The sequence below is a fragment of the Brachyistius frenatus genome, unplaced genomic scaffold (genome assembly GCF_029030835.1).
Source record: "Brachyistius frenatus isolate BFR_SWC_R1_liver_20210118 unplaced genomic scaffold, ASM2903083v1 Contig_45, whole genome shotgun sequence".
Lineage (NCBI taxonomy): Eukaryota > Metazoa > Chordata > Actinopteri > Embiotocidae > Brachyistius > Brachyistius frenatus.
The window spans coordinates 72,110-90,209 of NW_027210644.1; the positions used below are offsets into that span (position 1 = coordinate 72,110).

Sequence of the window (18,100 nt, forward strand, 5' to 3'; positions counted from 1 at the left end):
TCACACTACCACCACCATATTTTACTGTTGGTGTGATGTTCTTTTTCTGAAATGCGGTGTTACTTTTACGCCAGATGTAATGGGACACACACCTTCCAAAAAGTTAAACTTTTGTCTCGTCAGTCCAGAGTATTTTCCCAAAAGTCTTGGGGATCATCAAGATGTTTTCTGGCAAAAATGAGACGAGCCTTAATGTTATTTTTGCTCAGCAGTGGTTTTGGTCTTGGAACTCTACCATGCAGGCCATTTTTGCCGAGTCTCTTTCTTATGGTGGAGTCATGAACACTGACCTTAACTGAGGCAAGTGAGGCCTGCAGTTCTTTGGATGTTGTTGTGGGGTCTTTTGTGACATCTTGGATGAGTCGTCGCTGCTCTCTTGGGGTAATTTTGGTCGGCCGGCCACTCCTAGGAAGGTTCACCACTGTTCCATGTTTTCTCCATTTGTGGATAATGGCTCTCACTGTGGTTCGCTGGAGTCCCACAGCTTTAGAAATTGCTTTATAACCATTTCCAGACTGATAGATCTCAATTGCTTTCTTTCTCATTTGTTCCTGAATTTCTTTGGATCTCGGCATGATGTCTAGCTTTTGAGGATCTTTTGGTCGACTTCACTTTGTCAGGCAGGCCTTATTTAAGTGATTTCTTGATTGAGAACAGGTGTGGCAGTAATCAGGCCTGGGTGTAGCTAGAGAAATTGAACTCAGGTGTGATAAACCACAGTTAAGTTATGTTTTAACAGGAGGGGGCAAACACTTTTTCACACAGGGCCATGTGGGTTTGAATTTTCTTTCTCCCTTAATAATAAAAACCTTCATTTAAAAACTGCATTTTGTGTTTACTTGTGTTATCTTTGACTAATATTTAAATTTGTTTGATGATCTGAAACATTTAAGTGTGACAGACATGCAAAGAAATTGGAAATCAGGAAGGGGGAAAACACTTTTTTCACACCACTGTATATAAATATATAAAACCACTCAGCAATTATAAAAAAAAAAAAAGGGACCCTGGGACAAGAAGGGTTCAAAGCAGAGACTTCTAACACAGATGTGTCATTTAGGGTTTTTCTGTTGCACATGCAGCTAATTTCATAAAGAAAATCTGGTTAAACATTGAATATGAACAGTCTGACAAAAATGACAATTTCCATTTCTCAATATCACTAGCAAACCCGTTCTGAAATAAATTCATTTTGTATATCTGCTGTTTGTTTAAAAACATACAGTAATGTGAGATTATCTAAAACATTTTATTCCTTCAACTTTGACTGAGAGTAACTAAAATCCCCAAACAGCTTCATGGACAGAAGTCAGGACAGGAATAGTTTTATACCAAAAACAAAAACACTGACAGTAGAGGTTGTTCAAGGAATATAAAACTTTGTCCAATTTCTTTCTTGAAAAATCCTTTATTTACAAAAACGTTTGTTCAAGTATGAAATAAAATATCAGGATTGCCGTAACATGAGGAAAGACCAAATTAATTTGTGTATCTACTGTGAAAATCTAGACAAATAATGATTGAATCCCTTAAGCCCTGGGCTATTTTCTTTAAATTTCCTGTAAATTTTTTTTAATTTGAACTGAAAATAAAACCCAAACATTTGCACACACATTCAGTCAGTAACACGTCCACAGCAGTGTGGCCAAAATAAACCTTGGGCTCTATGGCAGTGTTTTTTTTAATGCAAGATTCCTTGTCCCTGTGACCAGGTCAGTGAGATTTGAAAATCTCCATCAAATATTCACATTTCTACTTCAGTAAGTAAAAACGGTAAATTAGCGAGTCAATAACATTCTTATAAAAGATTAATCGGTGACACTGATGTTAAATATTTTCTGAAAATTCTAAACTGCAATTAAGCAAAAGAAATGAAGCTCAACAATTCTGCATTGATGTCAATCCTAGTAGTAGTTGGCCTTCACTGAATGTGTCATTCACTGTAACCTTAAAAAAAAATGGCATTTTAATAACAGCCTGGTCCCGTTGGTACAGAAACATCCAGGGTGGGAAGAGTTACGTCATCAACATCTGTATCTATTTAGTGATAACTCTCAGTACTGTAATAATTAGCAAATTGCAATATGGTCTGTTGTAAAAACATATTTAGGTTTTATTCACAATGAGCATCTGTGTTTGTGCCATAGTTTTTTTCCCACCACATTCCTCAAAACAAGCAATCCCACTTTCATTATACCCTCAGAAGCAAGACACATACCACATATTATTGGAAGATGACAACATAATGAAAAAGCTCAAGAATGCCCAATTTGATTTGATTTGATCCAGGAATGACTCAAGGATCTAGTGTCTAAACACGTTAATTGGTTTAAGACAGTCCTCGCAGATATCAGGAAAAAACACACAAGAATAGTAAAAAGTTTAATTTATCATTGTTAATTGAACATTTAAATCATTACTTGAGAATTTACATTGAGAATTCTGGAATTGATTTTGTTGGCAACAGTCATTATCTATAAGACTAACAGGAAATGAGATTGAACTGCATGGCTGGTGTTCATGGTACAATCCTCTACCATCCTGAGCAACACCTCAGATCGTTCCCATTGACAAATGTAACATTTATATTGGATGATTCTGCAAAGTGATGAATATGTTAATTTACAACATTTTATAAGTCTTTCTACCCTGGTGGGGCCAGGTTGTATCTGTTAGTCAAACACAACCCACCGCCATTGTTTGAGGGTTGACAATTGTGGATGTAACATTATTGTTCTTCACTTGTGTTGCGGTTGACAATTTTTAGAACAGGTTCAATAAAATCAGTGTTGCTGACTCATTTTTATAGTGCTGTTATTGACTTTCCACCTTGTTTAATAAGGTCCTGACTGCTTCCTGCGCTGGCACTAAACACATGTCACCGGTCCAATATCATGTGCTGCCTGAATGTAATTCATTGTGATACTGACTCTGTATGATATACTTTAACCACTATATATGCTGCATTTCAAGCGCCCTCATGGGCTTGAGCCAATACCATGGGCTACTGCTGGCTGAAGATTTCAAGCCTTATATATATATATATGTGACCTTCCTTTGGGCTAAAATGCATATTATACTGTATTATTGTGAACCATGCTAGCAGGCATCAACATATACAACACATGCATAGTTTTAATCATCCATTTTTTTTCTTTGTATAGTGTTGACAGATATAAACCTAAATCCCAACACTTTAAATAAAGCCAGATGTACATTAGAATATTTCAAACATAAATCAAGAAAGCATTGTCTTTCTTTTGTCAGATTTTGTGTGAATTATGAGTAGTGCTTTGCTGGAGAAACTTTCAACTTACCACAAATCACTTGCACAGCTAGAAAGCTTTGTCTTGTCATGCCTCCTGTGGTGCGCCATGAATGTATTGTATGGTAAACAGTTCGTTTTTACTTAACGGAGTTCTTTACCACAGAATAATGCTGATTACCATGGTCACATATATCATTTTATATACAACATCTTACCATACATCTTTATTGCATGTACAGGTATTGTACGAAAATATAATTTATATCTTATATGTATCAAATCACATTTCATATACACAAAATGTTGGAGTCAGCTTATAAAATACATTATGACATGAGGTTCTTATTTTTCTCCCCCCGCTTCTTTATCTCCATAAATCTCGTGCCTGCTTTTACAATTAAAGCAGTCATAAGGGAACAAGCCAATAACCAAAATAATATCCTGATGTTTCAGTGACTTTGACAAATTGTGAATTTTTTTTTTTTTTTTAATGCTGAGTTAATGGCAAGTTAAATATTGTCCATGTGGAGAAAAGAAGGGTATGTTATACATTTCGACAATGGCAGTGTCCGATGGCAATGGCTCTTTAGATCACATTTAGACTGCAGATCACGCGGCATGGACATGTGTGAGCAACACACACTCTACCAAAAGTCTTTGATGATCCACACAAACCAGCCATGTAAACCACTTGCAGTTGTGACAGGATAATACAAAACATCTTTGACGCCTGCCAAACAGACGCTGGCAGAGATTCCTGGAGGGGGGAGAGGGCGCATTCTGTTAGCATTCCTGCTGGAACCCCTCACTTTCAGTTTTTGTGCAAGCAGCTTGGCAGATCTATATTCATCATTCTGATGATAGGGCACTACAAACATGTCCATCTGCACAAACGTAGATATGAACGCGACTTTTCTGAATAAGAGGATGCCTCATGTAGGTCCAACTTTCAGTTTAAAGTTTCATTTATATGTTGATTTTATATCAGACCCACTGCGCAAAGTTGCTGTCCTCTTGCCTATTTTAGGCACTGCTGGGGGTGGCTTCCTGTCCCTGCTGGGAAAAATACACAGATGCTTAAGGCCACATCTCGACGCTTGTTCAGCAGAAATTCACAAAGAGTTCATGTTTATTTGTTTATGTGAGTCCATCATGGGTACACTAGGGTGAATCAAAAGCTCCTGAGACTGGTCCTCTTACGCTCAAACGTTGCACAACGCACTGTTGTGTGCGAAGAAAGGGGGAGCTATAACATCTGTGAGTAAATATTCCAAGTTTTGCCGTTTGATGAGCATCCGCACCCGAAGTGCAACTAAGTTGTTGTTTTTTTAAGTTGGCATTTGAAGGGTTGTGGACTGTAAATTCGTCCAAAAAAAAAATTCCCCTCGGGGATTAATAAAGTATATACCTACCTACCCTACCTACCCAACAGGCTGAGACTGATAATTCTGACCGTGCCCTTCCGAGGAATCTGAGGGAAAACATTCAGTGCAACCCACTGTGGCACGGTGGCACCTGTAACTTCGTTCCCCTCCAGAAATTTGACAAACTTTGTGTGTAATTCAGGTGTTGATGCTGATCAAGTGACGAAACTTGCAATACTTATGAAGGTTATAGCTTCCGCCTGCTTTGTGCATGTCATGGTGCTGAACACCGTTTGTGCAACGGGAACAGTCTTGGATATTTTGTATGTTTTATGTGGTTTGCGACACAATTTTCTATCACGTTTTTTTATTGCACATTTTGAATCTTAAACAGGAACAAATGGAAGAGTTTTTAATTGATCTATTGTCAGCCACAAACCAGAGAGAGAGAGAAAGGGGACTAAGTTTAAATTCTTAACAATTTTAACAAACAAAATAGACAAAAGGTTTAGGATACCTTTCAGTATTTTCAAGATGGACTTTATACAGTTCTGTCAGGCTCACTGTACAGATTTATTAACCGTCTTACACTGGAGCTGACCACTTTAAATGCCAGTATGTACAGGAGAAATGATTGCAGTAGCTAGTAACCCTTCAGCATGCATGAGGTATGTCAACATTTCATTGTAATAAAGCTACATAACAAAAAGTCTACAAGCATGATAGCACAACATGGAAATGCACATGCTGTGCTTTCATGCTATCATAGTAGGGTTGGAATGAATTTACTGGTGTAATATAGGGTTTATGACATATAAAGATTGCATGTGTTTCTTTCTTGGAGTTACCTGTTCTTGCAGAAGCTGCTGCAGTCAGGGTCTGTTTGCAGCATACATACACAACGCTGGGCCTCCGCTCCCCTCCTCCCCTGCTCACTGCCAGCAGAGCGCCTCATACGCAGGGAACCCTGGGAATTGGACATACCGTATGGTACAGTGTGCCTGCAATAAGACATAAGCCAATACAATGCGGTGAGTGCCCAGACAGAATATCACCAGGTTACTAGGTAAACCTTTAACGTCTAACGCACCGGCACCATGGAACACATACAAGTATCACTTCCACCTTTGTGAGGCTTAAAGGGATTATTTTCTGACTCAGAGGGGAGTAGCTTGAACTCTGTTGTGGTTTTAAGGGGCTGTACTGGACTGCATTCAATTTAGGGGTGTTTCTAATATTTTGTTTTCCACCATTCAGATCCAAAACGAGGACAGAACATCTGAAACACCTTTCAGAATAATTCTGTACAGTACAAAACAACCAAAGACTGATGCCTCCAAAATGACCATATTTAACCTTTTTAAAACACTTTAACAAAACCCACACAACAGTGTGATTTATTATAGATCTGCAGTCACATTGTAAAGGTGTACCTACTAAAATGGAAAGTCAGTGTGTTTTGTATACATTACATTCATAGATTGAAATCAACATTCTCCCATGGTAGATGACAGGAAAATATAAAAACACCAAAACAAATTGTATTTATAATGGACAGTTTGGTAAATACATCACGTTCTGTTTCTCTTCTAAATAAGTCACCAAATTTGGAAGTTTACAATTGGGGATTTTTACAATTTATCAAACCTCATCTCGTGTCTTCCGATGTTGTGGCATTCCCATATTTCAAAAATTAAGAAACAGTGGTCAAAACCACAACAGTAAGACCCAAGCTGCAGTAAACCAAGGTTTGCCTTTAATGTTGCTGCTCTTACAGCATGCACATGCTGAGCTCATCACACCAACCCTGCCCTCCAGTCTTGTTCTATTCTCCCCATATGGCTGTAAACTGCAAAAATGGAAAACATTAAAGAACTTCACAGTGAGCTAAAACTAGATTGAACCACCTGTGTCCTTTGAACCCCAAAGGTGGTTCTCAACGTAAACTGTGGGGCTGTCGGAAGATCTTCAGGCTGACCCTGAGCACCACGCTACGTAACCTCACCTCCTCCAGAAACAGTCGAAATCCTGTCTGATCCCAAACTTCCCGCACAGAGTCAGTTTGCCGTCAAAGAACTGAGAAGTGTCTATCGTGTCTCTACATTACAGACGGTCGCTGTGGAGCAGCTGCTATTAACATTAACTTTCACTTCTGGCAGTAATGAGCACATATTGTGATCCAAGATGTGTTGTAATTTTGTTTATTTCCTTCATTATACAACTTTTTCTGGATATGTTAGGCCTGTAAAAACCAAAAGCAAATTAGCTCTGTTTTACAGTTGAAATGTTAAAAAATAAGAAATGTAAGAGTATTGAAAGAGAATGTCAGTGTGAAAGTCTGGACAGAAACACTGACAAAATTCTGAAGTTTTTGTCTAACAGCAACACTGCAGAGGTGACTTCACCTGGAGTGAGCGATGAAGCAAATGGTTGTTTATCACTGTGATATTTAGCTGTCAGCTATCATATAACTGACACTGAAACTAACTTTGGGGCTCAGCGTGATTACAAAGCTTTCACTGTTTTAATGGAGTGCAGCGGGGTTATTTATGACTGCTGACATTCTAGAAGCAAACAGCTGGATTCATAGCAGACCTCAGGGTGTAGATCCTTGTTTGTCATTGTAAGCTCTCTTGTGTTAAATATGCTGACTCACCGACCTGCCACTGTGTACTACAACTACCAGTCCATTGGAGAACAGCACGGCAGTGTAAGATTTGGCTTTGCTTTGGAGTTAAAAGTAAACACAAACCACATGGCACAGGTCATGTGACAAAGGTGATGTGATGGAGGTCATTTGACAAAAGTAAAAAACATACTAAAGTTTCTCCCTATGAGGATAGGGAGGAAGATTAGGGTGATTGGATGGGTGAAATAATGGATCGTTATTGAGAGACATTGACTGTTTCAAATTAAAACCACTAGTTTCAAATTAAAAAAACCCAGTGTTAAATGCACGCTGCAGCCTTGAACTAGATTCTGGCTTAATTTTCTCCACAGCTATCTGGCAGCCCCTTGAATTGAATTTCTCAACCTGGGAGTATAACCTGGGCATTGTGACCACCCAGTTATACTTTAAAACAGAGGAGGAGAGTGCAACGTTACCATGATTCATAGAGGCGCAGCAATGGGAATTAAGCAAGACTTAATCAAACCGGATTTGTCCGTTGACCCTGAATTGGTTCTGAAGCATTTTCTTTTGCGTTGTACCAGCCAGCCTGACAAACCCTTTTACAAAGTTTCACAGGGAGTGCTTGTATATCTCCAAAAAAATCACTTATTTTGCACAGACCGCACAAGCCACAACGTCAAAACATTTTGCATCCCTACTCAACGGTTTTAAGTTGACATTCAAGAAGACAACCATCTGTATAAATGCAACGCAGTCAGTATACATTCTGCATTTACAATATATCTGTAATTCAAAATTCTGAAGAGTACAACATGTGATCAAAAAGTTTTGAGACTACGCCTATAACAACCGAAAACTGTACCTGATTTAAATCTGGCCTCCATCCCATTCAAAGTAATCCACTTGTGCAGTGTGACACACTATATATTCCAGCACTCCTGTCATGCTTGGAATGCTACCTGCACGTCCCATTCTGTAAGCGGGTCAAGCATCATCTGCGATTTGTGATTGACGAGCTCTGTAGTGTGAAAAGGGTGAAGTTTAAGCTTAAACTTCATTTTGGGGAATAGAAAGAAATGCCAGGAAGCCAAATCCAGCAGATAGGCGGGGATGAGCAACAATTGGGTTGTTGCGGGTGAGAAACTTGCACGTTGTCATGTAAAACCCAAGTGCCACAGTTCAGGTCATTTTCCCTTTAGATGCCTCAGAATATCTAGAAATCTGCTATGACACTCTGACCCTGGGGGACGGATTCAAAGAAGATCCACCTGGTTGCTGACCAGACGCACCTTCTTCGATCTTAGACAGGGACGTTCTGCCTGCTTGAATCGCGAGTGTCACTCAAAACACCTCACCCAGCTCATTACTTCATTGCCATAGGCTTTCTGAAGCATTTCAAGAGGCTCTATTGCCCATTTCCCAAGACTGACACAAAATGTCTGCTCAAGTTTCAGGTCTATGGTCAAATCACAAAGTGGACAAATATTAGTGGTCACAAGTACCTGTGTAACACTGGTGTTGATGTTGATCAAATGACATAACGTGGAATACGTATTCACAAAAATTATTGCATTCTCCTGCTCCATGCGCGTTACTTTCCTGTCGTGCTCAACAAGGAATAGTCTCTGAACTTTTTGATCACATCTTTAAGGTCAGAAGGTCAGTTTACTATTAACAGCTGCAGGTACTTTCGGAGCTCTGTCCCCCACAAGGCATACAACTTCAGCCAATTCATGTAAATTTGAGCAAATCCTCTCACAGATTAACATACACATGCCCCAATTTGAAATGCAAATACTAGTTAAAGCTGAACTGTCAAAGGATGACTATTGAAGCCATGTGGTTCTTACAAACTATTCAGCTCCAGTAAATATGTAAATGTAAATATGAACTCATTGATTTACACGTCAGTAGAAAACAAGTTGAACAGGAACAGGTGCAGTACATGTATGGTCTGCATTATGCTGCTCAGAATAAGTTGGTTGTCAAAAGAATGAATTGGAAAAAGTGATGAATTTAATCTCATGCTAATTCTGAGCAGAAGCTCTAGACCGGCTGTGTCCCATTAGCAATTCGAAAGCTGCAATATATTTTCAGAGGAAAGACCTTCTGGCTGCACATGGAGCAAACTCTGAGAACCAAATGAAGATGAACTTCAAGCTTTAACTATGAAATGTTACTGTAGAAAAAAAGCCTGTTTTACCAGCTTTAAATAGTAAGAAGACTTAATATTTGTTTTCCTATGAACATCTACATGTGCTTGCTGGTGCAGAAAACAGATGCTGCACTGCCCTCTGCAGTCTGAAATATTCATCTCTACTGCAGTGGTGGTCACACTGTCAAAAGCTCAATCAATTATCAAAGAATTGATAGGAGATGGATGTCATCCCCCACCCGGCTCTCACCGTAACGCCCACCTACCAACTTTCTCACACACATTTCCAAAATGCGGCTGCCTGAAAGGTGTATTTACATAGCCTTTGAGCACCAAATTAAATCACAGCTGCCCTTAGGCCTGTTGTTTGCAATCAACAAAGGAGCCAATAAATCTGCCAACTAATCAGCAGATGTGCATTAGTTTGTGTCTTGAAGTGCTGGTGATTAGCTTTGTATTGTCTTTTGCATGCCAGAAACCAAAAAGTTCAAAAGGACTTCAAGTGCAAAATTTCAAGGTTCCTCATTTGCAGATTGAATCTGAAATGAAATAAAAACAAATACAGGAACACGAACAAGAATGCTGAATGAGCGAATAACTCATGAGGGAAAACAGCGGTGTTAGGAAGTCAAACCCATCTGAGGGTGTTGGTTTTGGTATAACAGCATGAAGAACCATTGCTATTTTCAGACAGGTTAAAATTTTGCATTGCCAGCTGAAAAACGAATTATGTAAATGTGCAAAGGATCCCTTCTGTCTCAATTTCTACAGCTTCTTACTAATAATCAAAACAACAGATTGCCAAAAGACCTCCCTCTTCCCACCCCTCACCCCGCTGCCTGTCAGAAATCCTCAGTAGAATTAAAATACCTGAGAGCTCAGGGTCTTGACCTCTTCAGGTTTCATGCACAAAGTCATAAGAAACACTCATATATGAGAAAAAAAAAAAGCCTGCAGCTCAGTTTCCTCAAATCCGTTTATGGTTTAACAAAAACGAGGAGGATTCCTTTCATTCTGAACCTTTCTACGCAGCTCACATATTTGTGAATCCTAAAGCAAACGCAATGTGACGATGGCTTTAGAGCACATACAACATTTAGAGAGTAAAAGAGTTAATTGAAAAGTCTATGATTAAAGGTTAGAACAACAGAATGCTATTAAAGCTGATGTGAGTACACGAGTAATGTGAAGAAGAATAAAAAATGCTATGAACAACACAGACACACTGTATGTCCCGATCTAATAGTGCCGCAATTGCATAAGTGACACACTTAAAAACTGAGGCAAGCTAAACATGTTCAGGGATGGACTCTTACTCTGGTGTGTTGATCCAGATGATGTCCAGGTGGCAGTAATAAACACACTCCTTGTCTTTGTAAGTGTAACATGTGCACCTCTTGGCGCGCCTCCTGGCCCCCGTCGGGTCACAGGCAGAGCAGGGCTTGGCCTCGACGTGGGAAGCGACAGCAGCGAGGTCATCCACCAGCCCTTCCATCTCCTTCCTCTGGCTCACATCTTTGCTGGATGAGAAACCTACAAAATCGCAGCAATTTTGCAGCTTAGTTTAAAATCCTTGGCATTAAATAAGCATCCCGTGATGTAAATTGACCCTACTTTTCCATAACCTTACCACACCGTACATAGTCTTACCTCTTATTTTAGTCATATACTAGCCCCTGCACATTATATTGCTAGGAGGACAATTTGCAGGACCATATAGCAATTTGAGAAGCCTTTCTTAACTTCCTTTCATATAAATGGCCAAAAATAGCCTGACTAAATGTGAACCTGTTGACACATTACAGTAGGCTACTATAGTATAGTGTGGTTTGGGAAATCCCCCGGGTTCAAATGGCTATATTTATTTATTATGATTAGATTAATGACTACAAATAATTGTCTGGCAGAAATTAAAATACTATAAGTATCCTACTTCAGTGGCATCTTCTGCTACAAGAAAAGTCCAAATCGGATCAGTCAATACATTTGAAGGTCTCAACTATTGTCGTTATCTTATGTATTGTCTGGACTCGATACTGTAAAAAAATATATATATATATATATTTACCCGTTTAGATTAATGCATTCTCAGTTCCAGCACAAACACCTAACATGCATCCTTTTTGTACTATCATATTTTGTTATCTTATGTGTTTGTTCTCTGCCAAAGTGAATTGTTGTCTTATAGTGTTTGTACATTTGCACAGTAACAGGTTCTTTATCGCGCACAGTTATGTTTTGTTTTCATGTGTTACCAGTAGTTGGTGTATGTGAACACTATTTAAGCCCCACAGTAGTAAGAGCACGCACTACTCACCGTTGGCCAAAGATGCTGTCACCATGATAAGAAACAAGACTCCCACATCAGCTGTTGATGCATTAGCCATCTCACGTGAAACATGAGGGAAAAAAACAGCCGGAATAAAAGACCCAAAAGCCCAAGAGCGTCCGTTGCTTTGCCTCAGAGAGTTGAATCAGTCCTGTTAAAATGCCATCTATCTTTCAGAAAGACTGTGGAGCTGTGCGACACCAACTCTGGTTTGCCTCCTGCAACCGGACTCTGGTTTATTGAGATGACAGCTTTGCGACAAGTCAGCCGTGATATCACGCAGGCTTCCTGATGTGGTTTTCAAAATAAAACACTCCATCAAACGCCCCCTGAAATTTGAGCCGCCTGGGAGGAGGTTTACGGCACTTAACCGACCTGCAGGAGGATCAGTGCAATTTGTGGAGAGAATTGTGCCACAGCTAAGTGGAACTGAATTAGACTGGTTGTAATTGCTCAATTCACAAAGTCAGAATTTGGAATGGTTGGGCCAAATACTTCATGTATTCCATTACATTAAAAAAAAAAAATGTATGTAGGCCTTTTGGTAATAGGTACACATTTATAACTTACAGTTTGATAACCATTCACCCATTCTTACCAGTTCAACGGCGGCAGATCTACCTTGCAACGTGCTCGCCTGCTATCAGGAGCAACTTGGAGTTCAGTGTCTTTTCCAAAGACATATAAGAGGACATGTAAAATGGCTGTGCTTTTTCGTAATTTTTTTTTTAATTTTCTTTTTGCAATACTTCTGGACGTAAATTTTTTTAATTAGCCCACACATTGCATATCAACATTAATGAACAAATGAAAGACCAAAGTTGTTTTGTTTTTTCAAACTGGGTGAAACCAGGAGACCAGCATATAGCAGTATTTGTTGTGCTCTGAACTTTATGCTGTTTCCTAAGGAGGAAGGCAAAGCATTTTATTTATTTTTTAAAAAAAAAAATTTTTTTTTTGGGGGGGGGGTTGTTTTTCGCCAGAAAACCTATTGTTAGTTTGCTTTGTTGCTAACGCCAGCATCTATAATTTAGACCTACAATTAAAGTCATCACTTTGAACATTGTTTTTCGAGTTTAAAATGCATGTAACAATTCAGTTCTCATTTGTAATTCGTCTACGCTTTTATTTTGAAGGTGAAATCAGTTCGCTTCTAACTTTGTGACTTTGACCCGCCTGACACTGCAGAGCACCATCCCCTGGATGCAGTGCCCTCTTGATGTATCTGGGTTCAAGTCAGCACCTCTTAAACCATATGGCCAACAATCCAACATCATTGGTATTTCATTCATTTTAAGTTTGCAGAGATCTGTGTTCACCTGAGGGATACGAGATAATTTAAAGAACACTCTTGTAGACAGGTGTTTGTAGGGCTGAGTTACCAACTAGGACATTTCTACAGTTATGTAATTGATGTATATAGATACTTCATTTATATAGATATGTATATATATACATAGTTATAGATATATTTATAGACCATATATATCTCCATCCCTAAGACACAATTTTTATTCTGCTGTCATTCAGTAAATTGACAGCAGGAAAAGCCACTCTATGAAGCCCAATACTTTTTTTTTTTTTTTTTTTTTTTTTAAAGCATGGAAATGAGCATCGCCTTAAAGCATCTGTCGAAATGTTTGTTCATTTATCACATTTTTACATCAATTCTGGCACTGGTATCTGGGGGAAGTTTGCTTATAGCTTAACACAATGACTAGAGTTAGGTGAGACAGCGAGCCTGTATGTCTACCAATGCCTCAGAAGCTCATAGATCATTTATTTAAAAAAAAAAAATTCATCTGAACACAAACAGAAAAAGTAAAAACACACCGTGGAAGTAACACACCTACCGTTTTTAATCCAACAGCCCGGCCCAGAGACAGAGAAGTGCTAGAAAAATGAAAAGATAAACTAGACTATACAACAAAGACTCTCACCTGGAGTAGATCATCGAACCCAGAGAAAGTAGTTTTTTTTGGAATCTTGAGAGAGAAAAAAAACCAACGGACACACGTGTCTTTTGGGCTGCTAAAGATGGACACATAAAATCAGAAAAAAGACATCAAAGCCTGTTCCCATAAAATTCTGTGTACACACAACATTGACACACATTGTGTAAGTGTAGATTTGAGTATCCACACACCTTCGGACACACTCTCAGACACGTGTCTTACATATTCCATATATCCAATGCTGAATCAAGCTTCTGCTATGTGGTTAAGTTTCTTTTAAGTGATAGAAATTGCATTTATATATATGATAAAAAAAAAACAAAAACATTATTGAGTTGATAAATACAAAAATACAATCACATAAAACGCACGAGACCTGAAGGCAACAGTTGGCACATGAAGGAGCCAGCATTAGACATTACATATGACACTGAGACTTTCAACCTTAAAAGACAGATATACATACTCCACTGTCCAGATTTATTATTTATTTGTTTCTGATGACAATAGCTTCTGCAAGTGCTTTGATTTCTTAGCTTGGAACCTGAATGACAACAAGTGTCCCGCTTGTTGGCAAATTTTCAGGTGGAAAACCCAACAGGTCCCAACAGGTGTACCTCAGTCGGTCATCGTCTAACGGCTGCATTTCCAGTGGATTTGTTGTTCTCATCTTTAATTGCATTTATTTTGTGTCAGCAGAGGTTTTATGCTGGAGACTGGAAATGTTTAATAAAGAAACCACTCAGGCGTAAAGAGGTCTGGAGTGCAGTGCTGGTTGCATGGTATGTCTTTCAAAATGTCTTGACCTTGAAATGCATAGGAGTGCATCACCTGTTTTTACAGCCGGCATTCCACATAGATCCATAGGACAAATAATCCAAAACGAAACGTAACAAAACCCGCCAGCCTCCCAGCACTCCTCGATTGACTTCATAACGTCACTAGTCAGAGCCTATGTGGTCTTTGCCACAGAGATCAGTCCTTGAATCAGATTATAAAGTAAAGCCATGTTTATCTTCCAGGGACATGATATTATGTATTAGGACTTTGGTGATGTGCTGAAGCCTAATAAACAGAAAAAAATGTGTTGTATATAAGGGTAAAATTACACAGTGTGAATCTGAATACTTATTTGGTCATTTTACTTTCCTACAAAGCCTCACACAGACATCTGGATAGGTTACTAAGTGTTGAGGTATTTGTCACAAGATTGGTCTTGATGAGACATACAAAAACAATGTCCTGAAATGTTTTAGCATGATGGCTGTTTAAGATCTGAGATCCATCAACTTGTCAAAATGAGTCATATTAGTCACTGGGAAATGAACACTAGGGAATCACCCGTCCTACAGTGAGTCCTACCTTTGTAAAGCTGATATTTACACCCAGTTTGAAAGTGCAGTCTGGGTTTGGATTGGATTTACACCTGACTGAGATCCAGTCTTAATGTGAAACTGATCCCCTCCAAATGTCTGACTTATCTGATCCCAATGTTTGCTTCGTAACTTGTGTTACCATATGGTTTCCCTTTTCCAGTTACCTGGATACAGATGTCGCAGGTGTAAATGGGGTCATAATGTGTATGGTCAAAAAACTGTTGATTCAACTTCATCGAATCATAGTATGTTATAAGGAGCTGATGTTGACGTGTTTTACAGTAGAAACAATGTAAAGAAAATGTTAAAGGTAGCATAAGAACAAATAATATTTGCCTGCAACAAGCAGTTGTTTTTATGAGTTATTCTAACCTTGGAGCTGAAGTCAGAACAGTCATTAGTGATTATGGGGGTTGAAGCATTTGCAGCAAAGTCATTACTTGTGTTGTGACACGATCAGCAACTATGATGAAAATTTGTGTTTTATAGTTTCGTAGTGGTGCTGTGATCAGTATCTATGCTTTTCAGTCTTTTTGGTCATTTACAGATATCTTATAAATACAGGATTTATTTTCCTGACCAACAAAAAATAGATAATAATAGATAAGCAGATTGGTATCACACACTCTAAATAACAATATTAAAAACAACACTAATAATAATAATAATAATAATAATAATTAATCCAGCTTTAATGTTAATTGTTTCACCTTTACTTTTATGCTGCTTAGAGTCAAATTGTCTCCCATGTGGGAGGTGAATAAGGGAACTGCCAGTAGCAAAATCGTCGCAGAATATCATCTTGTTGGTAATAATACATTTTGTAGCTCGCATTCAGCATACAGTTCATGGACCTTAGCCATCCTGTCTACTCAATTTACAACTTCTGAGAATGTACAGTGCATCCGGAAAGTATTCACAGCGCTTCACTTGTCCCACATTTTGTTATGTTACAGCCTTTTTCCAAAATTGATTAAATTCATCTTTTTCCTCAAAATTCTACACACAATACCCCATAATGATAACGTGAAAAAAGTTTGTTTTAAAATTTTTGAAAATCTATTAAAAATAAAGAATGAAAATATAACACGTACATAAGTATTCACAGCCTTTGCTCAATACTTTGTTGAAGCACCTTTGGCAGAAATTACAGCCTCAAGTCTTTTTGAGTATGATGCTACAAGCTTGGCACCTATTTTTGGGCAGTTTCTCCCATTCTTCTTTGCAGGACCTCTCAAGCTCCACCAGGTTGGATGGGGAGCGTCGGTGCACAGACATTTTCAGATCTCTCCAGAGATGTTCAATCAGGTTCAAGTCTGGGCTCTGGCTGGGCCACTCAAGGACATTCACAGAGTTGTCCCGAAGCCATTCCTTTGTTATCTTGGCTGTGTTCTTAGGGTCGTTGTCCTGTTGGAAGATGAACCTTCTTCCCAGTCTGAGGTCCAGAGCGTTCTGGAGAAGGTTTTCATCAAGGATGTCTCTGTACATTGTTGCATTCATCTTTCCCTCCATCCTGATTAGTCTCCCAGTTCCTGCTGTTGAAAAACATCCCCACAGCATGATGCTGCCACCACCATGCTTCACCGTAGAGATGGTATTGGCCAGGTGATGAGCGGTGCCTGGTTTCCTCCAGACATGACGCTTGGCTTTCAGGCCAAAGAGTTCAATCTTTGTTTCATCAGACCAGAGAATTTTGTTTCTCATGGTCTGAGAGTCCTTCAGGTGCCTTTTGGTAAACTCCAGGTGGGCTGTCATGTGCCTTTTACTGAGGAGTGGCTTCCGTCAGGCCACACTACCATACAGGCCTGCTTGGTGGAGTGCTGCAGAGATGGTTGTCCTCCTGGAAGGTTCTCCTCTCTTCACAGAGCAACGCTGGAGCTCTGTCAGAGTGACCATTGGGTTCTTGGTCACCTCCCTGACTAAGGCCCTTCTCCCCCAATCACTCAGTTTGACCAGGTGGCCAACTCTAGGAGGAGTCCTGGTGGTTCCAAACTTCTTCCATTTACGGATGATGGAGGCCACTGTGCTCATTGGGACCTTTAATGCTGCAGAAATGTTTCTGTACCCTTCCCCAGATCTGTGCCTCGATACAATCCTGTCTCGGAGGTCTACAGACAAGTCCTTGGACTTCATGGCTTGGTTTGTGCTCTGACATGCACTGTCAACTGTGGGACCTTATATAGATGGTGTGTGCCTTTCCAAATCATGTCCAATCAACTGAATTTACCACAGGTGGACTCCAATCAAGTTGTAGAAACATCTCAAGGATGATCAGTGGAAACAGGATGCACCTGAGCTCAATTTGAGTGTAATGGCAAAGGCTGTGAATACTTTTGTACATGTGATTTTTTTTTTTTTTTTTTTTTTTCGTTTTTGATTTTTAATAGATTTGTACAAATTTCAAAAAAACGTTTTTTACATTATCATTATGGGGTATTGTGTGTAGAATTTTGAGGGAAAAAAATAATTTAATCCATTTTGGAATAAGGCTGACATAACAAAATGTAGAAAAAAGTGAAGCGCTGTGAATACTTTCCGGATGCTCCGTAAGCCTCTACTGTGGCACATACTGTTTACTTTTGTTTACTGGAACACCATGTGCCTCTAATTTGACAGCTATGCTGTGTAAAGTGGAAACTATACCGTACTTGGTGGGGACCCAAGTGCACAATGAGCTGTAGGAAATGCAATATGTGACCTAGAACTGGTCTACACTAAACAAGCTGTTGTGGACTTAGATCTGAGAGAGCACATTCAAATAAATGCAGTATTGTCTTGTAAATCATCCATCCATTTTTCGCTTGTTTATCCTGTTCAGGGTATAAGAGGGTTGGAGCCTATCCCCAGCATGCATTGAGCAAGAGAGAGCTTTCCCTGTGGGACAGGCAACCTGTCTTGGGTGGCAGCTGTTTCACTCCTAAGATGAAGTATCTGCTTTATGTCCAAATGACATTTTGACAGTTTTTTTTATCAACACAAACCCAACTTTCTCTTCGCCAAGTAGACAAAGAGGTTAAGTTA

The 18,100-nt window shown here is 39.2% G+C and overlaps 1 protein-coding gene across 1 annotated transcript; it reads right to left on the reverse strand.

Moving 5' to 3' along the window:
• Positions 1-1,445: 1,445 nt before the first annotated feature.
• LOC138623593 (endothelin-3) lies at positions 1,446-11,963 on the reverse strand. Its single transcript, XM_069703187.1, has 4 exons — positions 11,737-11,963; positions 10,736-10,952; positions 5,481-5,633; positions 1,446-4,324 (listed from the first exon to the last, which is right to left on the reverse strand). The coding sequence occupies exons 1-4, from the start codon at positions 11,804-11,806 to the stop codon at positions 4,231-4,233; spliced, it is 534 nt and encodes a 177-aa protein (XP_069559288.1). The 5' UTR covers positions 11,807-11,963; the 3' UTR covers positions 1,446-4,230.
• Between the last annotated feature and the right edge of the window lie 6,137 nt (positions 11,964-18,100).